The sequence below is a fragment of the Helianthus annuus genome, chromosome 6 (assembly GCF_002127325.2).
Source record: "Helianthus annuus cultivar XRQ/B chromosome 6, HanXRQr2.0-SUNRISE, whole genome shotgun sequence".
NCBI classification, from domain to species: Eukaryota; Viridiplantae; Streptophyta; class Magnoliopsida; order Asterales; family Asteraceae; genus Helianthus; species Helianthus annuus.
In genome coordinates, this window is record NC_035438.2 from 100,589,786 (window position 1) to 100,613,464 (window position 23,679).

At 37.0% G+C, this 23,679-nt stretch overlaps 2 protein-coding genes across 2 annotated transcripts; both read right to left on the reverse strand.

Moving 5' to 3' along the window:
• Positions 1-247: 247 nt before the first annotated feature.
• Positions 248-1,654, reverse strand: LOC110888745 (GPI-anchored protein LLG1). The gene is made up of 3 exons (XM_022136254.2): positions 1,317-1,654; positions 1,156-1,212; positions 248-914 (listed from the first exon to the last, which is right to left on the reverse strand). Exons 1-3 carry the CDS (start codon positions 1,627-1,629, stop codon positions 547-549), a joined length of 738 nt encoding a protein of 245 aa, XP_021991946.1. The 5' UTR covers positions 1,630-1,654; the 3' UTR covers positions 248-546.
• Positions 1,655-20,550: 18,896 nt separating this feature from the next.
• LOC110888746 lies at positions 20,551-23,429 on the reverse strand. The gene is made up of 6 exons (XM_022136255.1): positions 23,247-23,429; positions 22,779-23,165; positions 22,303-22,683; positions 21,958-22,221; positions 20,805-20,930; positions 20,551-20,658 (listed from the first exon to the last, which is right to left on the reverse strand). Exons 1-6 carry the CDS (start codon positions 23,427-23,429, stop codon positions 20,551-20,553), a joined length of 1,449 nt encoding a protein of 482 aa, XP_021991947.1.
• Between the last annotated feature and the right edge of the window lie 250 nt (positions 23,430-23,679).

Genomic DNA, 23,679 nt, shown 5'->3' on the forward strand with positions numbered 1-23,679 from the left:
GTCTATCATCAAGATGTGATTACAAGGGTCAGGTTTCTTCCAGCTTTGATGATATGGGCATGTAGTTCTTTCCTGTCAGAAAAGGGTTTCTAGGGATTTCACCACATGCCCTCCATTAACCCCGCGGTCCATCCATCCCGACAGCACCATTTGAATGTTACAACACAAACAGGGACTGGAAGTTCTGAAGATGCCATTTGAGTTATTGACTTTGCTACCCCTTCACATCTATATAAATTCTATCCAATCATCAAAACCACAAAGGAGACTTTGTCATAGAACAGGTCTGACGACACTGATAGCGTGATTGATTACAGAACACCAAGACAACAACACAAGAAAACTGCAAATACAGATGCGGAACAAACCCTCTTACACAAGTTTGTTATAAAAAATATGTTTTCCTGTATAGATTAGCTAAATAACAATCATACAAGAAGGTGAAAGAATTTCATGAGGGTACCATCAAATACGCGTGGTTAAAGTTATAATATTTGAAACACATAGCAGCTTACAACGTGGATAATCGATCTTGACCCAGTAACTTCACAAGAACATGAATATCAGGTATCCCACAACCAACGTCAATATAATAGGACTATGGATGTGGTTGCCGTTGTTTGAATCAGCCGCGACACTGTTCTTGCCTGCTCCTGGTGCTAAAGCAGGGCAGATGAGACCAACTTTGTCATCCCGACACAGACTAGAAAAGAGGCCAGGTGGGTAGCTTCCGTAGAGGTTGATGTAGCTGAACATTGTTGATGAACACTCATTGGACAAGTCGTTTAGGTCATCAGAATAAGGGCAAGCAAAGTCTTTGAAAGCTTGACAACAAATATCAGCAGGGTATCGAGGTCCTTTGCAACGACTTGTGATGATAGTATAATTCATGAACTCAAAGTTTACTGGGCAAGCTGCAGGTTGAAACAAAGCAAATTCACCAAAAGCACAAAATCTATTTAGTTTGAAAGCATGACATTGAGCAGAATTAGGTTCAAAATTTTAAAAATTTAACCCAGAATTTCAATATAACCAACTTTAAGGATCAAATTATTGCGGCAATATGATAAATCGGTTGATTTGAAAAAAAAAAAAAAAAAAAAAAAAAAACTATATAAAAATAAACAAATATATAAAGGAAGATAAAGAACAAACGTTTCTTGGCCTGAAGAAGATTTCGTCCGATTGAAACATCAGAGTTGAGGACACCATCTGCAAAGACGAAAATAAAAAATTGAAGATCAGAAGTCGACTGGAGATAACGGTAAAACCAGCATTGAAATCAGAATTGAAGAATACTGTAGCAACAGACAAACCTGAAACGGAAACCGGAGAGGAGAAACAAGTGGAGATGCAACATAGCAAAAGGAGAATCGAGATCACAATCTTCATACTTGAAGAAGGAACACAATTGTTCTGTTCTGTTCTGTTCTTCAACCATGCAGCAGAGGGAGAAAGAGAGAGAAAGTAGGAGAGGAGACAACCTAGCAAAGGACAACCGGATCCAGCAAAGGTAGTAGTATAGTGTTCACGCGGTGTCACGGATTCACCCAAATTATTGATTTTTGGGAAATTAAATTTTTGAGTTAATTGCCAAAATCGTCCCTGAGGTTTGGGCACGTTTGTCATTTTCGTTCAAAATGACACTTTTGTATCAAATTGCCTCAAGGTTTGTAAATTTTTGTCATTTTCATACAAACCACTAACTTAGTTTATTTTTTCTGTTAAGTTGAGGATATTTGGATGAAACTGGCAAATATAAAACCACAGGGACGATTTTGCCAATTTACTCAAACCCTTTTTAATTTCTTTTATTTAATTATTTTTGTTACATATATAATAAAAAAGAATATACATGGAGTTTTTAGAAAAAAAAAATTAATAGTTTTGTCACATAATTTTTAAAAATTTTTCATCTAAATCACTAACTTAGTTTATTTTTTCTGTTAAGGTGAATGACGTTTTGAATTTTATAAATTAAGACAGAAATTAATTTAAAACTTCTTTATATAAATCAGTTTTATAAAGAGAAAACGTTATTGGTGTGCAGCACATAACAATCGATTACAACTTTTAGTATTTATCAGTTGTAGAGATAGAAAAAAAAGTGTAAAACGTTACATATTTTTTAAATTTGTTGAGCACCTAGGAAATATGTTGGTAGAAATAAAATATTTATTTAATTAAGATTATGATGGTAACTAACTAATACTTATTTTGAGTGGCTTGCGTGAAAAACTTTTGGTTCATAGCATTATAATTACAAATTGGTGAGTAATTTTAAGGTTTGGTAACGATACGTTGTTTGATAGAGGGGGAGGGGGGAGCACTGGCTTTTGTTTTTCCTTAGGAGTGAATTTAAAAGAGTAGAAGATGAATTACAAACTTGGTACATATGATAAGATTTTTTATTTGACCTTTTTCAATAAGGTCACCAGAATTTTAGTTTAATAAAATCTAGAGGCTTAAGTAGATTTTACTTTTATAAAACTGATCTATATAAAAAATTAGAAATTAATTTCTGTCTTAGTTTATAAACATCCTTCGCCTTAATAGAAAAATTAACTTAGTTAGTGGTTGGATGAAAATTTATAAAAAATATGTGACAAAGCTATTCTTTTTTTCATATAAAAATTGCATGTATATTATTTTTATTATATATGTAACAAAATTAATTAAATAAAAGAAATTTAAAAGAGTTTGAGTAAATTAACAAAATCGTCCCTGTAGTTCTATATTTGTCAGTTTCATCCAAATATCCTCAACTTAACAGAAAAATAAACTAAGTTAGTGGTTTGGATGAAAATGGCAAAAGGTTACAAACGTTGGGTGCAATTTGGTACAAAAGTGTAATTTTGGACGAAAATGGCAAACATGCCCAAACCTCAGGGACGATTTTGGCAATTAACTCTAAATTTTTTCTAACGGCCAACAAAATTACATGAAAAAACATCTGTTAAAACATACAAAAAAACTACACTCCAAATGTTGTTACATTGAAGTTACACCAATCCTCCTACGATAAAGTTAAAACACCTCACCCTGTTTTTTTATCCAAAGAAAGCTATTATATCCTCGAAAATTCTTCTGAGATTTCCTTGTTTTTGTTGGAAGGTCGCCTCGTTCTGAGTTTTCCATAAGACCCAAATAGATACTTGAATAACTTAGTGTATAATTCTTCTCTATTTGTAGATCCTCGATTTGCTTTTGAACATACATTAGATCCTTGAGTTCAAGGATAAGAAAATGATTTATTTTACACCATTCCACTACAAAGTCCCAAACCTTTTGTGCAAATATACATTCCATAAACAAATGAGTTGTCGTCTTGTCATCGACCCGGCACAACTTACAGCGCACATAAGAAATGTTGACTCGTCGACGAATCAACTCCATAGTCATTGGCAGCTGGTTCTGTACAAGTCGTTAAGCAACAAACTTTACTTTTAGCGGAACCCATCCACTCCAATCAAACCTAATGCCTAGATCCGGGAAGTTCTTTTGACCCAGCAACCGCCTCAAACTTCTGACCAAAAACTGCCCCAATGGTTCCAAAGTCCACTCCCACCTCGGTGATCGCTATGCTCTCGCCTTTTCTTTCTGCTTTCTTTCCTTACCTTGTGTGGGATTATGGGGAGAGAAAGCACCCTCATCGAGCTGATCGACGTCGTCTCCTGCACCAAAAACGAACGAACTAACTGTTGCAGTTAGGCCATTTAGTTCGTTCGCCTCTATTTGAGAGCTTGGATGTCTCGTCCAGTTAAATTCCAAAATTACCGTACTGCCCTCCAACTTAACTCTATCTGAAATCCATGCGTTTTTATATCTTTCAATCGCAAATAAATTCAGATACTTTCTACAGAGCGGTTCGTCGTACAACCAAGCTTCTTTCCAAAATGCTAGTTCATGGTTTTGACCAGGAAATCCCCTAAACAAACACGACAGATCAATCCCCACTTGTGTTAAATCACTTCAAATTTTTGCCACTTGTTTCCAAGACCCAGGTGCGGTTAGCCTTACCAGAATAAAATTCCAAGTTCTTGTATTGTTATGAAGACACTAAATCACCTTCCTTCATAAACTATTCCGATCCACTTTGAAACGCCACCACCATTTTGTAAGCATGGCCCCATTCGCATCCTGATGCAACCCAAAACCTATGCCCCCGTAATCCTTTGGAGTCATAAAATCCTTCCAAGTGACCTAATTCATTTTATCTTGTTCTAGCGATGCTCCCCATAGAAACTCTCTCCTGAGCCTTTCCAACCTTTTTATCACTTGATAAGGCGCTTTATACAATGAAAAGTAGTAAGTTGGCAAAGCATTCAAAACCGATCTTACCAAGGTTATTCTTCCACCAAACAGAAGCATGTGCATCTTCCATAAAGCCAAATGTTTTTTAAATATATATACCACCGGATCCCACTTCTTTATAAGATTCATATTGGCCTCGACTTGGAGACCAAGATGTTTAAAAGGAAAGGATCCGGGCTTACACTTCAAGACCTCCGTGACGTGCTGTCGTAGGTACACACAAATTTAATCCAAATAACAACTAATAAATAGTGATAAATGGGTATCGAACTCAGGGAGTATGTGGAAAGTGTATTGATTCTATAGCTTTGCGAATTAACTATAATTAAACTAATTTGCAGAAATAAAAATTCAAGAGTTTGGTTTGTTGGTTTTAAAACTAAAATTAACTAAATAACTCAAATCAAAGGTTGGTTGTAAAGCAGATTAGGAGAAAGCAACCATCCTAAACTTCCGGTTTGCTTTTGACAATTGTGTTTAAATTCACTAGAAAGAATCACATAGACATGATTCATGTATGATTGTTTGTTCGTGATAAAAGGGAACTAAGTACTCGGATTATGAAAACGCGAGGTTGTTACCCGATAACCAATTGACTAATATCCAATCCTAATCCCTCCCGTGATATCTCGATTGTCAACAACACCAAGAACGTACGGTTTAGAATATGATCATAACATCAATCAACAATTTACAAACAAACATTCACACACCATAATAAACAAACAAACATTGCAAGTCTATTATACTAGAAATACGAATCCAAACACAAAAGTCATAGACAAACCTTCAATTCAGGATGATCACCATAAGTTTAGCCACACATAGCTTGGTGAATCATCATAACAACTAGTTTAGTGTTCATACCAATAAAAAACATAAACCGAATGTTAGAAATTGTTTGGAACCAAGTACAATTAGCCAAAATCGCCCCTCACATGCCAGAGAAACGTCCAATCATGAGATAATGTGAAAAGACACCCAAAAACGGTTTTAATGAAGGCAGTTACGCAATTCCTCGCAGCCTCCACCGTAACTTACGGTGCCACCGTAAGTTACGGTGGTCTTCAAATTGTTACGGTGAGAATGGACTGAGTTACGGTGGAATTTTACAAGTATCAGGGCCACCGTAAATTACGGTGCCACCGTAAATTACGGTGGAGCCCTAACTTGTGTGTTTTGTTTCTTTATTTCTCCCACGCACGACCCGTTCGTCTCTAAACCTTCCAAAGCTGCGTTTTGTCCCTTTTTAGCTCCCGAACCGCACCTGAAACATAAGCAACCGTAGTCATCTAATTCAAGATAATTATGCGATTAAGTGAAGGATTAATTCGTCTTTTAACATGATTAAGGGTTGTCCAATGGACCACCCGTCACATCCCCGCACTTAACCGTTGCTTGTCCCAAGCAACTCATCAAACCGTTTTCAAAACAAGTGATCACTGTAAACCAAGCATAACATATAGTCCTTTTACTAACCCCTTTTTAACACCCAAAATAATGCACCCCTCGCTATGTCTCTCCTCTCGGTAACAAGTAAGCACTAGCAATATGAGCTAGACACACAAAGGCTAACGGGTGGTTGCACAACTATAGGCTTGTACCTAAATCAATCCTTCTCCTAAAACGTGTCAAACATGAATGCAAATCAAAGGGACTTTTAAGGTTGTAACGTGGCTAGGTGTACGGGTAGGAAATGGAATATATATGAAGTAGCAAAAATTTAACCCGGTCTTTTATTACACAAAGAAGCAAACAAACAACTACCAAACTAACTACTATATACAAGATAACTCAACATCATTTTTTTTTCTTTTTCATTGCTTTTTCTATATTTTTTTTAACAAACAAACATCAATTCATACTAAACAACTACTAACACTATAAGACCGAGTCAAATTGGGTAATTTTTAGGTAACTAGCTAGGGGTGACAAACGATAAGCTTTTAGGCACAAAATTGGGCAACTAAATGTCCAAACCCCCGCCCCTCTCACTACCATGCTCATATATGTAATTTATGAGGTCCAACCCCCCAAATCCCACACTCACACACACTAAAGACGAGGCTACCTAAATGCCCTTATCCTTTTCACATTCACGCCCAACTAAAGACTCAAACCGTATCAAGGCACAAGTTCTAATGCACCCCCACCCGTAGCCACTCTCATCAAAGACATTATTTATGTACAAGTGTGGCTTCAACTCTCACCAAGAATGAAAGGGGTATCAAGGGTTGCCGGTGCATCAATTGGGGTTAATCTAGGATGTTCAAATTCTCACATTGTTTTGCTTGACTTAATTTTTTTTTTTAAAATCTTCAAAAATTTCCCCCCATCCACACACTTAGGATACATTGACCCCAATGTATGGTTTTAGGAGGATTTGATCACTAACCATCTTTCACATCACCCAAAAGCTCAATACTCAAACCACAAATTTCTTTTTTGGATTTTTTCTCATTTTATATATTTTTTTTTCATATTTTTCTTCTTTTAAAACATCACACCGCCAACTAGCACCAACCCAAACATAACATCACAAACTAACACCACCCAACCACCCGACCATAAACAAAACAAGCAACAAATATTCACAAAATATACAAAGAAGGAACACGACCTGACTAGTAATAGCGTGGCTGTGGAGGCCCAAAAATGGAAGACATCGTGTCATTCCATTCTCCAAATGCAAATGAACCGCTACTACTCCCACCTTGTTGCGGAGCTCCTTCTTGTTGGCGCGGGTCAATCCATTGTGAATGATGAAGCTGCGGGGTCGAATACGACACACTACCATCGTAAGGTGGTAGAGACGCATAGTCCACATGTTGTGGATCCACAACCACCGGCCGCCCGACATGCCAATCTGCATGCAATCTTCTTGCTTGGTCATCATGGTATCGGTTGTTCATTTCCAATTCATGGGAATATGCATGTGTGCGATTCCACGTCTCTTGACGATCAAAGCTATGTTTCAAAGACCGCTCTATGCTTGCACTCATCATTGTGTTTTGATCAAATAACGTCGGCTCCGAACCCGACCATGATTCAAAAACAGAAGCCGGAGGACGTTGATTCTCTATAACCTCTTGCATAGTGCCCTCATAAGCCCACCCGGGCTCATAAGAACGCTCCGTGTAATCGTAGAAAGCACCACCATAACCTCCACCCGGTCCCCCTTGCCCCACATTCACATTCACACCACCTTGCGGTTCCTCTACATAATCCTCATCCCCACTCGGGACTTCCGCATCACTTTCGGGTTCTTCCTTTTCACCCGGTAGAAGATCTCTTGCACCCACCTTTAATGCTCTCCATCTCTGCCCCTCCGACTTGAGCTTATGGTACCGTTCCGATTGCGTGTAAGTCCAACCAATCCCCAGCTTGTCTAAAGTAAAAGGCTGATGCCTTTTTGTTGCCCCTCTATCCTCTGACGTGATTGCCTTTTGCTGCTTCATCAATCCCGTGATAATTCGGCAATACGGGATAATATCTCTTCCCAACTTGTTCCGGCAAATCCAGAGGTGGTTCATAATCAGATATCGGATTGGAAAACGCGGAGACCCAGTGAGTAGCGAATAGAGGACGGGTACTTCAGGGTACCTCACTTGCTCCTTATCCCCCCTTCGCGGTATGACATTTAAGAGGCAGATCGCCAGCAACAACTTTGCTTCGATTCTCAAATTCTTCCGATACAAGACTCCATGATAAGTACCGGGCAAGAACAACGTCGCTAACATATCATTCCAACGAGGGTACCTCTCCGGCTTTATCAAAAGGTTATCAAGGTCAGGAATCATGTAGTCGCGAGCATTTAAACTGTTATACTTCCCCAATTTCTTTAGCGTGTCAAAAGACATCTCCACCGGAATCCCATGCACTTCACCCGTTAACTTCATTTGTGACGGCTTATCATATTTGTTACACTTAAGGGTTGCCATCCATTCTTGAATTTCGGTTATGAACAAGTTGTTTTTATCCTTATCATAACAACTAAGTGCCGATTCCCATCCTAGAGCGCGGAATTTGGCAAACACACCAAACGGGCCAAATTCAACTTCTCTCACCTCCCTTTCACAGATAAATGCGGCCGCCTTATTTTTCAATCGGTTCATACTGTCGTGAAAGAGTGTCGGTTGCCAATGCTCCGGTTGCTCATCCAATGGACCCGACTCCCATTTTGGCTTTTCAGCCGGGTCCAACTCCATTTCTTCCTCGCTTTCACTCTTATCAACTCGACCCAAATATTGCCTCTTCTTTGGTTGCACTTCCGGCTGTTTGCCCTTTCCTTTCGACGAAGAGGATGAACTAGCTCCCGCTCTCTCTTTCGTTTTGACCATTTTCCTACACACATAGAGCAAACAACACAACCAATACACAAAAAAAAAATTAGTCCTTTCTCCCCAAAACATTCCCACACTTGCGTGTTACTATGGTTGTAGATATTAGTGAACCCACAATTTTATAAATCCTTTTCAAAAAATTTGGGCATGGTGTCTCTACAATGTAGAGATTCCCAAAAGTTCACTACTTTGCATCAAACTTATATCTACAACCATAACAATGTTCAAATAACCATATTCATAACAACATCTAAGAACAAGCAAGTGGGTATGAACAAGTAACAAAAATAACCTTCTTTCTCACAATGCATTAACAAAACATAGTAAATAAACTTCATACCTTTGTTTGAAGATGCAAGAAACACATGTAAAGCAAGAACTTCAAAAACCCCCAAAATTTTCGGACCTAGGGTTTATGATTCAGACCCGAAAACTTCGTTTTTTCGCAAATCTCTTAGCAAAATCAGAGAGTACATGAAAAATTAGTCAAGATAGACCTAGATTTCACTTGATTTGACTGAGAATTGAAGAAGATATGAGGGATTGAAGGTTGAAGAAGGCTATGGATCTTGTGGGGTTTAGATGAAAGTGATGGATAATGTTTGTGGTGAGGGAAGAATGAAAGAAAACGAGTGGCTGGGGTTAAGTCACGTGAATGATTATTGCTATTATTATTATTTTTTTATATGTAACGCAGGAACGGAATCGACCCTTAGTCTCGCCAGGTCCACCGTAAATTACGGTGTGGACCGTAAATTACGGTGGATGCTGGCCAACAATTCCTACCGTAACTCAGTAGCGAATTACCGTAAGCCCCTGAATTTTTCACTGGCCACTGTAAATTACGGTGCCACCGTAAATTACAGTGGCATCTGGGCAACTCTGGTTCGCTGAAAAGTGTGGTTTTAAGTGTTATTTTTATATTTTTTTTTCAGTTTTTTCGATTTTTTTGTGTTTTTAAAATTTTTCGAAAACATGTAAAAATCACCCTACCCCCTCGAAAAATCCCGTGTTGTCCTCAACACAATGTTAGAGTAATTCGTGACCCGAATATCCCCACACTTGTTTCAAACACGGATTTCAAGGAAATACGGTAATTGTGCAACCTATACAAAACAAACAAAATGAAATGCTACTATTTACACTACCAAACCTGGGCCTCCCATGGTTGTTCCTCATCGACCGGGCGTAGAATGTAGCCCACTTTGTCAAGCTCCAAGTTGTTTATGTCATTCCCCTCCAAGTACGGCTTCAACCGATGACCGTTCACCGTTTGTTGTTTGTTCGTTTGCTCGTCTTGGATATCTACATCACCAAACCTCCTAACTCGCCGAACGACATACGGGCCCATCCATTTACTTTTGAGCTTGCCCGCAAACATCTTGAGTCTTGAGTTGTACAACCAAACTTTTTGACCCACTTCAAACGTTTTCTTCCTCAATTTTGCATCATGTACCTTCTTGAGTTTGTCTTTATACGCCGATGCACATTCACACGCCTCGTCTCTAAGCTCTTCAATTTCACACAATTGTAACTTCCTCATCTTTCCCGCTTCATTGTAGTCCGCATTGACCGTAGTGATCGCCCAATATGCCCGATGCGCTAACTCCATTGGCAAATGACAACCCTTCCCACAAACCATCCGGTAAGGTGTTGTGCCAATAGGAGTTTTGTAGGTTGTTCGGTATGCCCACAACACATCATCCAATTTACTCGACCAATCCTTCCTATCCGTTCTTACCGTCTTCATGAGAATTTCCTTGATTTGACAGTTGGACACCTCAACTTGTCCACTCGTTTGCGGATGGTAAGGTGTGGCATTCCGGTGATTCACGCTATACCTCTTCAACAATTTCCCGAAATTAAAGTTCTTAAAGTGCGAACCACCATCACTTATGATAACCCTCGGAATGCCGAAATGGGCAAAGATATTGGATTAAACAAACTTACAAACAACCGAATGGTCGTTTGTTCTTGTTGCAATAGCTTCAATCCACTTTGAGACGTAATCCACCGCTACCAAAATATATAGGAAGCCATTCGAATTTGGGAAAGGACCCATAAAGTCAATACCCCATACATCAAATATCTTTACTACCAAGATCGGTTGTAATGGCATCTCATCCCTCTTCAAGATGCTTCCCATCTTTTGACAGTTTATACAATTTCTTGCAAACTCGCACGCGTCTTTGAAAATTCCGGGCCAATAAAACCCACATGAGAGAACCCGATAGCCCGTTTTGTGCCCACTAAAATTACCTCCACATGCAGATGAATGAGCATGGGTCAAAATTTCCAACACTTCTGTCTCAGGCACACACCTCCGTATAACTTGATCCGGTCCAATCTTGAAAAGATCCGGTTCATCCCAAATGTATTGCTTCACTTGGACTATAAATTGTTGTCTTCGTTTCCTGGTCCAATGATTTGGGATGGCACCCGTGGCTAAATAATTCACATAGTGAGCATACCATGGTGCAACAAAGGTAGACACGACTAAGAGTTGCTCTGTCACACCCCAACCGATGGCGGAAACATCGGGATGAGACGAAGTGTGTATAGATTGCTAGAGACTTCATAACACTATGTGACAATATTTAATTAAATTCAAATTTTATTGCAATACTAAATTGTCATACAAGATTCAAATAAAAAAAATAACAACATTGTTTCAAATTGTAACATAACAATAAAAGATAGATTAATCTAGGTGTGTATCTAGTCCACCCTAAATCTTGTTTCATCTCGAAGTATCACCTCAACAATTAACCTGCAACATGTATTAAAATAGAGTTCAATGCAAAAGCAAAGGCGAGTATACAAGTTTGACTACATAGCATAATAGAATAAAAACTCATATCCAACATGATACAAAATGAATAAATTTACTAGCAATGCAATTTTGGCGGACTATATGATCAAACCCATGAATACAACGCATAAAATAGCCTAATCCCAATAGTTTAGCGGGGTGGTAATGTTTAACTTAACAATACCCAATAGAATAGCGGGCGGGGCGTTAATCCTATAGCGCTATAATTGTTAAGGTGGGCTAGCAAAGTTAATGAGCATATAACATTTCAAATCGTTCATAGAGCATACAAGCATAGCAAATATTCATAATAGTTTCATGTCACGTTCATAGATAGAGTATGTTTTGTTTAAGCATAAAAGTTGTTTTGAATAGGTATACATGTTGCATCCCAAAGTGTAAAGGGGAAAAAGGGATCGAGTATACTCACAAAATTTGCATATGCTTTCCGATTATCCATGAGTGACGAGTTGTTAGAGAATAAGGATTTATTGGCAAGGTTTCTTGATATTTAGGAAGTTGTGAGCTTCGGGATTTAGAAATTAAAGTAACAAAAGTATGTATACGAAAATACTATCTAGTTCTAAGAGCTCGTTTATGACACCATATTAAGTGGTTTCATGGGTCCCAAATTGCCCATTGGAATCATAACAAATAACTTAGAATCTTAGGTATGTTAGCCTAGGTTTATGACGAATAATCACAACTTGATTACCATCACAAATTCGGCCATGTTTTATATAATTATATGTATACTTATAAGGTAATAATATGACCTAAACTATGTCCAATCAAAGAATATCATGTAGTATCATGTATTGTCAAGCATGGAGGTTGAAACCTCATTATATGATTCACCACTACACACACCGTCATGAAGATGGTGGGAGGGTCATGAACAACAAGAAAGTAAATCTAATCTAATCAAGTCACAAAAGTATTCAAATGAAGGAGTGGAACTTTGTTTGGAAGGCCAAAGCCTCCATTTGTTCACACTTCACAAGTCACAAGTTCATTATATAGGAGATGATGACTTGCGCTTGTTTTCATCATTCGATTATCAAGTTTAAACAGAAATTAAATGGGTGTTTGAACCCAAAACTTTGATGGAAATCCCCTAAACACAAACCCACAACCATGGACTAAGTTGTGAGCTTGGTGGGAACAAGATTCCACTAGGTTTTCTATCAAATCGTGATCATAAAAAGAAATAAAAACGAGCAGAATTTTATATGCACTTTGGACCTCAAAAATGGTGAGGTTTCACCTTAGTTTGCCCAAGCAAACTTGTGAAAACCTTCCTAGAGGTTATCCAAGTGTTAAGAAGAAAGAAACAAGAAGAAAATAGATGATGAAGTGAGTTAGAACTCACTTTTAATCGCTTAAACTTTCTGCTCAAAGCTGAATATTTTTGAGTGAATTAGATTCTATTTTAAGAGTGTTGAGGGTTGTAAAAGTGGTAAAGGGGCTGGACATAAGTTGGTATTTATAGAGAATGATTTAGGGTTAATTTGGTTGACTTTAATTATAAGTGGTTGGAGGTTTAATTAAACAAAAAAAAAAAGAAATTAAAGCCCTTCCATGCTTGCGGCCGGAAGTGGGCTGTTAACAGCCATTCACCTTTTTTTTTCTTTTTCTTTTTTTTTTTGACAACATAAGTTAGTATATGTACATATTAACATATATTATCCATTTAATTCAAATGCACATTAAGTGGGAGGTTAATTAAATAAAAAAAAAACAACAACATAGAGGCAATCTAAGCTGCGATTGGAAATCTACTGTCCATCGTTTCTTTCTTTTTTTTTTTTTGTTGTTTTGTTCAACATATAGGTAGGGCATTAATATGGTATGATACATTAATTTATCACCCAACTAACTAAATTAATTATAACATTGAGAGATTTGTATATAATAATAAAAAAAATAACAAACTAATCAGCCAACATGTGTTTATGATATTATAAGTAAATGGACGTTGGAAAATAAAGAAAAGCAAATTAAACACACCCCACCCCAAGATCTGTGATTGGGGCTTGGGCTGTTTATAATCTTTTTTTTTTTTTTTTACTTTGCAAGTTGTGTATAAGACATGTTATTGTATACTAACCTAGTTAAGATGTTACATGATGTTTCAAGGTATAACCTAAGGTTCCATATGTAAAAATAACCATGTTTTTAGGTAAGAAAAGAAGGAGGCATGTGATTAAGTAGTAACAAGTATGTATAACAAGGTTTAAGTATAAATCAAATATACCAATCTTAGGTGATGTGTTGTAAAATTTGGATAAGGTGATTGAAAACACTGACGTATCGTGTTTATTATAGTTGCTTATACGATATGCATCGCGTTTTTACGAATAACGAATAAGCATCAAACATGAATATAAATTTGAACGACTATGTAAATGAATAGGTAATGTATAATTCTCATAAATATTAAGCATTTTTTGATCGAAGTCTCGAGTTTACAATGATGTGGTACGAAGTTCGAATACAAGAGGAACAAAACTTCCGAAAATAGAATTACAAGATAGACCTTCTAAAAATAGAAAGCGGCGAAAAGCGAGACGTTACAGTCTCCCCTCCTTTAGAAAATTTTGTCCCGAAATTTATTCAAGATGAAAACTTTGTAAAAAGACAGTTGGCTAAAAAAAAAAATGGTCGACTAAAGTCGAGATCTGGGAGTTTGAGACGTGTTGAAATTGCATTAAATTGTTTGAGGAACGAAAGGATGGGTTTGTAAAAAGTTCGTTTGACAAATGATTTGAGATATTAAACATAACTAAGACGTGTATGTGTGGGTATAGGTAAGGTGAGTTCAAACAAGTTTGAATAACTCTACGGAGAGGTATTTAAAATATGTTACTTAAGAAGGGAAGTTTTTTTTTTTTCATATAAAAGCAGTCGGTATTTTGATGAAAAGTGTGGCCGCACTGTAGGTTGTAAGAAAAAAGTTTTATCGGTTTTAAAGGACATCAATAAAATCACATGTTCGTGCAAAATTGTTCATTTGAGAGAAATGAGAAAGTTACGCTTTTATCAAAAGTTTGGATAACGTGCCGACTACGTACGTTTGCGCATAAATAAAGAATGGAAAAAAAATAATTTTAAAAGTAAGAAAGTAATTTAGGATCCGAACGTTTAAACCGGTTGATTGTAAATGAGGTTTGCATAAAAGACAAGGAATAACGAGGAATAATGGAGGTATAAAAGCGAACGATTGATCTAATAAACGTATACGAGTATGAGAACGGTGCTAGTATTGGATAAGCGAAAGCGATGTGTTAAGAATGAGGTCTCGTCGTGGATAATCGGATATTGCATGTTTAGCAATGCGTTTGTGAGTTGTTTAAAGTTTGTATTAGGTCCAAAAAGGTCTGCAAAACACCGAATTTCTCATGGCACATTTCACGAAAGTTTGGTAACATGATGAAAACACTTATATATAGAAAGTACCAGCGGCGTATCCACCATATTTTGACCACATTACGCCCGTTTTGTAGTCGGTGTCATGTTACGTTCCGTGTTTTACCATACACAGTAGTACACTCTATGGTTCTCATGAGCCAATCACTATAATCCCGTGTGCACCCGTGATTATTTTGATCGTCGCATGATCCGCAAAGCTTGTACTAGTTGTGTATGAATCAGGGTATGCATAATTTGAAAATAGGAATGTGTGCGTATAAAAATATAGTATAAGCAAGTCCATGCATAAGTATGTATGGGACCCACGTAAGCGAATCACTCGGATTACGCTTGTGTACGGGTACGAATGTATGGATCATGAGTATGAGCATAGACATAAAACGTACGAGTAGTATGAGTATACGTATAAGCATGAAACGTATGAATATAAGTATAAGCATGAATCATATGAGTATAAGTAAAACATGAAACGTATGAATGTAAGTAAAAACATGAAACGTATGAGTATAAGTATGAATACGATTATAAGTATAAGCGTAAAATGTATTGTTATGAATATGAGTGTGAGTGTGAGTACGAATACTACTGATTGCGTATATAGTATTAATCGAAACATAACAAACTTAAGCATGTAAAAGTGCTCAAAAGGTTGCGCATGTAAATACGAACGATATAAATGGAATTGTCGCGATGAAACGACTAAAAGGGGTATGATGATATGCATATATAGTTGTTTAAACGAAACGTTAGGTTCATCGAATCAAAATAGATTGAGTTTAATTGGGAAGGTAGAATATAGTTTGTAAATGTAAGTGAACATAAAGTACTTATTGGTTATGCATAATGTATTTTGTAATGAATGGAAATGCTACTTTTGTTTTAAAAGAGTTTACGTAAGTCAAAGGTTGTCGGTTCCCATGAAGTCTTCTTGCCCACATGTTTAGGAAATTTGGTTGACGTATTAAGTAGTGTAGGAAAAAGGCCTTCGAAAATAATAAGTTTGCTTCTTTTGCATCAAAATAAAAAAATTTTGAATTTAGGAGGTTCTTGTAAAAATGTTGATCTTTAGAAAAAAAAAGGATTTAGTAAAAAGGACTTAGTGTTCATTGCAAAGGGTTTTGACAAATGATTCGCTGATGTTGAAAATAGTCTTTGGTAAAACGATCTTATAATATCTATAAGGTCTTATAAGTAATTGAGAAAGGTTATTTTGGTTTCGATTAAGAATGGAATTCTCTAGTATGACGATATAATGTGAGCGTGTTTTAGTGATTAAGTCGAATATGAAGTTCATGGGCAAGAGTTTCATTGGACCGATTAAATTGATAGGTAGCATTTCGTAAGGTTTGGAAATTTGTGTAATAAAACGTTTAAGATATGTTTAAGAATCTCGTGTATATGAGCAAGTGAAAGTAGGTTGTAGGATAAGAAGTACGTTTGATAAAACAATGTATTTTGAATTTAATATAGGTAGGTATTTCGATATATGATAAAAGACTTAGGTATAAGACATGATCGGATTTGCATAATAGGACATTTTGAGGTAAAGTTTTGGTAAGGTCACCTAGGTAAGGGAATCACCCCTAACTCGTCGGTGAGGTCATTTTAAGAAAAGAGGAGTGGAGTGGAGTTAATCGTCAAGGTAAGGAAGTCACTCCTATCTCGATGATATGTCTCCATTTGTTGTTACAAGGAATATGAATAAAAGTATATGAAACCATGCATATATATATAAATGTATGAAAAGATTTAAGATGTTGTGTGCGTGAAAAGTAAATATCGAAAGTAAATTTGAATTTGAAAGATTGCATCGTATAAGATAAATAATAGAAACACATGCTTGATTAAAGTTTTGGATGGTTCCAAAGCGGAACTTTGACTAACCAAAGTGGTCGAAAAGTCTTTTGAAATTTAGAAACATGCTTTGGCCTAATAGGTGGTATACTCTCGCCGACAAGTCGGTTAACGGTATTTACCCTTCCGGTTACTACATGTTCCAACTCAATCGAAAATTCGAGACTTGGCGGGATTTAAAAAAAACAAGGAGTGGAACTAGTCGACAAGATGCGGGTTTCACCCCTAACTTGACGATTTCATGCCCTAGGTGTGGTTGGTACTCGTCGGGTCAAAATGTGATTTCGACACATTGACGAGGGTCCACTAGAATTTGAAATCGAAATTCTTCATCAAGGTGAGGACTTCACTCCTAACTTGATGACGAATCTCGTGTAAAAAAAAAGAATAGGTAGATTGAGAGTCGTTCGCCAAATTGTGGGTTTCACGCCTATTTTGGTGAAGTTGTCTCGTTTTGTATAATACGAGTGTTTTACGGATTAGAATAGTCGAGTAAAATGTATGAGGAAAAAGCGTATGTTGAACATTAAATATACAAGTATAAACTTGACGAGAATGGCACATAAAGAATGAAATATTAAAACAAAGATTAACACATAATGAAACTAGTATTAACACATAGGAATAGCATGTCAAGTATGGTACACAAGGATAAAACGACATATATGTTTAAAAGGCTCAAAGAGAATAAATAAGAAACACATAAAGTGGCATGCAAGTAGTTTCAAGTAAAACATACGAATAAAGCTCTAAAACTATAGACTAGGTTAAAGCATTCCTACTTTTCCTAATTCCCTATAGTTATGGCTCTGATACCAATCTGTCACACCCCAACCGATGGCGGAAACATTGGGATGAGACGAAGTGTGTATAGATTGCTAGAGACTTCATAACACTATGTGACAATATTTAATTAAATTCAAATTTTATTGCAATACTAAATTGTCATACAAGATTCAAATAAAAAAATAACAACATTGTTTCAAATTGTAACATAACAATAAAAGATAGATTAATCTAGGTGTGTATCTAGTCCACCCTAAATCTTGTTTCATCTCGAAGTATCACCTCAACAATTAACCTGCAACATGTATTAAAATAGAGTTCAATGCAAAAGCAAAGGCGAGTATACAAGTTTGACTACATAGCATAATAGAATAAAAACTCATATCCAACATGATACAAAATGAATAAATTTACTAGCAATGCAATTTTGGCGTACTATATGATCAAACCCATGAATACAACGCATAAAATAGCCTAATCCCAATAGTTTAGCGGGGTGGTAATGTTTAACTTAACAATACCCAATAGAATAGCGGGCGGGGCGTTAATCCTATAGCGCTATAATTGTTAAGGTGGGCTAGCAAAGTTAATGAGCATATAACGTTTCAAATCGTTCATAGAGCATACAAGCATAGCAAATATTCATAATAGTTTCATGTCACGTTCATAGATAGAGTATGTTTTGTTTAAGCATAAAAGTTGTTTTGAATAGGTATACATGTTGCATCCCAAAGTGTAAAGGGGAAAAAGGGATCGAGTATACTCACAAAATTTGCATATGCTTTCCGATTATCCATGAGTGACGAGTTGTTAGAGAATAAGGATTTATTGGCAAGGTTTCTTGATATTTAGGAAGTTGTGAGCTTCGGGATTTAGAAATTAAAGTAACAAAAGTATGTATACGAAAATACTATCTAGTTCTAAGAGCTCGTTTATGACACCATATTAAGTGGTTTCATGGGTCCCAAATTGCCCATTGGAATCATAACAAATAACTTAGAATCTTAGGTATGTTAGCCTAGGTTTATGACGAATAATCACAACTTGATTACCATCACAAATTCGGCCATGTTTATATAATTATATGTATACTTATAAGGTAATAATATGACCTAAACTATGTCCAATCAAAGAATATCATGTAGTATCATGTATTGTCAAGCATGGAGGTTGAAACCTCATTATATGATTCACCACTACACACACCGTCATGAAGATGGTGGGAGGGTCATGAACAACAAGAAAGTAAATCTAATCTAATCAAGTCACAAAAGTATTCAAATGAAGGAGTGGAACTTTGTTTGGAAGGCCAAAGCCTCCATTTGTTCACACTTCACAAGTCACAAGTTCATTATATAGGAGATGATGACTTGCGCTTGTTTTCATCATTCGATTATCAAGTTTAAACAGAAATTAAATGGGTGTTTGAACCCAAAACTTTGATGGAAATCCCCTAAACACAAACCCACAACCATGGACTAAGTTGTGAGCTTGGTGGGAACAAGATTCCACTAGGTTTTCTATCAAATCGTGATCATAAAAAGAAATAAAAACGAGCAGAATTTTATATGCACTTTGGACCTCAAAAATGGTGAGGTTTCACCTTAGTTTGCCCAAGCAAACTTGTAAAAACCTTCCTAGAGGTTATCCAAGTGTTAAGAAGAAAGAAACAAGAAGAAAATAGATGATGAAGTGAGTTAGAACTCACTTTTAATCGCTTAAACTTTCTGCTCAAAGCTGAATATTTTTGAGTGAATTAGATTCTATTTTAAGAGTATTGAGGGTTGTAAAAGTGGTAAAGGGGCTGGACATAAGTTGGTATTTATAGGGAATGATTTAGGGTTAATTTGGTTGACTTTAATTATAAGTGGTTGGAGGTTTAATTAAACAAAAAAAAAAAAAAAAAGAAATTAAAGCCCTTCCATGCTTGCGGCCGGAAGTGGGCTGTTAACAGCCATTCACCTTTTTTTTTTCTTTTTCTTTTCTTTTTTTTTTGACAACATAAGTTAGTATATGTACATATTAACATATATTATCCATTTAATTCAAATGCACATTAAGTGGGAGGTTAATTAAATAAAAAAAAAACAACAACATAGAGGCAATCTAAGCTGCGATTGGAAATCTACTGTCCATCGTTTCTTTCTTTTTTTTGTTGTTGTTTTGTTCAACATATAGGTAGGGCATTAATATGGTATGATACATTAATTTATCACCCAACTAACTAAATTAATTATAACATTGAGAGATTTGTATATAATAATAAAAAAAATAACAAACTAATCAGCCAACATGTGTTTATGATATTATAAGTAAATGGACGTTGGAAAATAAAGAAAAGCAAATTAAACACACCCCACCCCAAGATCTGTGATTGGGGCTTGGGCTGTTTATAATCTTTTTTTTTTTTTTTACTTTGCAAGTTGTGTATAAGACATGTTATTGTATACTAACCTAGTTAAGATGTTACATGATGTTTCAAGGTATAACCTAAGGTTCCATATGTAAAAATAACCATGTTTTTAGGTAAGAAAAGAAGGAGGCATGTGATTAAGTAGTAACAAGTATGTATAACAAGGTTTAAGTATAAATCAAATATACCAATCTTAGGTGATGTGTTGTAAAATTTGGATAAGGTGATTGAAAACACTGACGTATCGTGTTTATTATAGTTGCTTATGCGATATGCATCGCGTTTTTACGAATAACGAATAAGCATCAAACATGAATATGAATTTGAACGACTATGTAAATGAATAGGTAATGTATAATTCTCATAAATATTAAGTTTTTTTTTATCGAAGTCTCGAGTTTACAATGATGTGGTACGAAGTTCGAATACAAGAGGAACAAAACTTCCGAAAATAGAATTACAAGATAGACCTTCTAAAAATAGAAAGCGGCGAAAAGCGAGACGTTACATGCTCGTCGGGAAACCTCTCGTTTATTTCACTTATGTCATCGATTCCTTCCACCGGGATCCGGGACAAGTAATCCACCACTACATTCTCACTTCTCTTTTTGTCTCGGATCTCTAAATTGAATTCTTATAGCAATAAAACCCATTGAATCAAACGAGGCTTTGTGTCCTTTTTCTCCATCAAATATCGGACTGCACTATGATCCGAATATACCACAACTTTACTCCCCCAAATATACGAGCGAAACTTATCCAAAGCATACACCACCGCTAATAATTCCTTCTCGGTTGTGGTGTAATTCAGTTGCGCTTCGGATAAAGTTTTACTCGCATAATAAATAACCACCGGCTTCTTGTCAACCCGTTGACCCAAAATTGAACCAATAGTAGTGTCGCTTGCATCACACATGATCTCAAATGGTTTTGACCAATCCGGAGGTTGCAAAATAGGAGCTTTGACCAAGTGTTCCTTCAAAACAGTAAAAGCTTGCATACACTCATTAGTAAAATCAAATGGGACATCTTTTAATAACAAGTTGCATAAAGGTTTTGTAATAACACTAAAACCTTTTATGAAACGCCTATAGAACCCTACATGCCCCAAAAATGATCTTACACCCTTAACATTTTTTAGAGGTGGCAAAGATGATATTACCCTTATTTTTGCCTTGTCCACCTCCATGCCCCTCTTTTGCCTTGTCCACCTCCATGCCCCTCTCTGATATCACATGACCCAACACAATACCCTCTTGCACCATGAAATGACTTTTCTCCCAACTTAGCACTAAATTTTTCTCAACACATCTTTTTAAAACTTTTTGTAATTCGTTGAGACAAGCTTCAAAACTAGTGCCGAAAATGGAAAATTCATCCATAAATACCTCGAGCGACTCTCCAACCATGTCCGAGAAGATACTCATCATACATCGTTGGAAAGTTGCCGGAGCATTGCACAAGCCAAATGGCATTTGCCGAAAAGCGAAAGTGCCATATGGACAAGTGAAAGTGGTCTTGTGTTGGTCATCCGGGTGTATTGCTATTTGATTGTAACCCGAATACCTGTCCAAAAAGCAATAAAATTTTTGACCCAATAATTTTTCAATAATTTGGTCAATGAAAGGAAGTGGGAAGTGGTCCTTAGAAGTGGCGGCATTCAATTTTCAGTAGTCAATACATACACGCCACCCGGTGACCGGTCGGGTGGCAATTTGTTCACCATTTTCATCTTTGACTACTTGAATACCTGCCTTCTTAGGCATAACTTGGGTGGGACTCACCCAAGCGCTATCCGAAATCGAATAGATAATTCCCGCATCCAATCATTTTATTACCTCCTTTTTTACTACCTCCCGTAGGTTCGGATTCAATCGCCTTTGAGCTTCTCGTGTCGGCTTTGCATCATCGGTGGTAATAATCTTGTGCATGACGATAGATGGACTAATTCCTTTGAGATCGGCAATCGTCCATCCAATAGCTCCCTTGTTTTCTTTCAAAACTTTCAACAATGCTTGCTCTTGCACCAACTCTAAATTAGAGGCAATAATGACCGGTAAAGTGTCATTATCCCCTAAGAAAGCATACTTCAAGTGGCTCGACAAGTCTTTAAGTTCCAACTTTGGCGGTTCCTCCAGCGATGGTTTAGTACCCGAGTCTATTTCCGCTGGTAAGCCTTCGAATTGATGAGTCCATGGTGGTCGACCTTCCCTCAAAGCCATGGCATCCTGTTTTTCCTCTTCAACCCGTAGTGCATAAGCATGTACCTGTTCAGAAAATTCACACAAGCAAACATCCATACCATCCTCCTCATATTCATGCGGGTTGCATCCGTCAACTAAATCTGCCATGAAACACTCATCAACACCAACATCATTAGCATTGTTAGTAAAAACATTTAAGCGCATTTTTCGATTCCCGAAAGTGATATCGACTGTACCAAATCTACAATCGATCACAGCATGCGCGGTGCTCAAGAATGGCCGACCCAAAATTACGTTTTGTTGTTGTTTTGGGTCCGCGGACGAGTAGTCCAAGACTAGAAAGTCAACCGGGTAATAGAACTCATCAATCTTCACAATCACGTTTTGAACCATCCCTCGGGGTAGCTTATGAGACAAATCAGCCAAAACAACTGTTGTCTCCACTCTTGCTAATGGACCAAAATCGTATTGGTCATATAAGCCCCCCGGTAAAATGCTTACCCCGGCTCCAAGATCGAGTAACGCCTTTGCCATTTGAAAATTACCAACTTGTATATTTATCAATGGTGTACCCGGATCTTTGAGCTTAGGGGAAGCTCCCCGTTCAAAACCGCACTCACTTGCCCGGTCAAGTCTACCCGCTTAGGCATTTTCTTCTTTTGTTGCCTTTTTGGCGTACATAATTCCTTAAGGAATTTGGCATAAGCGGGTACTTGTTTCATTGCATCAAGTAATGGAAGATTTATTTTGACTTGTTTAAACATGTCCCATAATTCTTCTTTTTGGGGACCTCTTGATGCAATAAAATTCTTTCTACCCGGGTCAAGCAAGGCCGATGGAAACGGGACTTGGCTTCGTTCACCCTCAACTTTTTCACTTTTCTCGTTTTCACCCAACCCCGGTTTGTTAACATTTGATTCTTTAGGTTTAACCGGTGAAACTTCGTCATCACTTTCATTACCCGTGATATCCTCAACGACCCCCTCGACCACACCCGGTGACTTGGCCTTAAATTCTTTGCCACTTCTCAAAACACTAACATGACTAATATTAACATTACCTTGTGACGAACCATGTGAAGGATTTACCTTAGTATCACTAGGAAGTTGACCCTTTCTTTTCTTCAATTCCGACACATCGGTTGCCAATTGACCCATTTGGGTTGTTAGTGATTGAATGCTCTTATCACGAACTTCATCCTTTTGCATCCGGACTTCATCTAGTTGATTCCGCTTTTGCATATCTTGTTGCATAGCCCGAAGCATATCCATGACTTCATTCCCGCTTGATGAGCTTTGGCCCAAACCACCTTGACCCGTTTGTTGGAATTGCCCTTGATAACCATAATTGTTTCCACCCTGATAATTGCCTTGATTGTATTATTGACGAGGTGCAAAGTTAGCTTGAGCTCCTTGAAAATTTGGGTTAGCTTGGTTCGCCGCATTCCCATAGCGAAAATTCGGATGATTTCGTAACCCGGGGTGGTATGTGTTGGAGTTCATATTGAAATTTCTACCACCC

Coding starts and splice junctions, on each gene's coding strand:
- LOC110888746 (XM_022136255.1), bottom strand. CDS start 23,429: ATGGATATGCTTCGGGCTATGCAACAAGATATGCAAAAGCGGAATCAA. Junction 23,166..23,246: donor AACTTCCTAGTGATACTAAG/GTAAATCCTTCA, acceptor AAAGAATTTAAG/GCCAAGTCACCGGGTGTGGT. Junction 20,659..20,804: donor GGGTTGACAAGAAGCCGGTG/GTTATTTATTAT, acceptor TTCGGATCATAG/TGCAGTCCGATATTTGATGG.
- LOC110888745 (XM_022136254.2), bottom strand. CDS start 1,629: ATGACAAACGTGCCCAAACCTCAGGGACGATTTTGGCAATTAACTCAA. Junction 1,213..1,316: donor CTCTCCGGTTTCCGTTTCAG/GTTTGTCTGTTG, acceptor TCGTCTTTGCAG/ATGGTGTCCTCAACTCTGAT. Junction 915..1,155: donor TCTTCTTCAGGCCAAGAAAC/GTTTGTTCTTTA, acceptor TTCAACCTGCAG/CTTGCCCAGTAAACTTTGAG.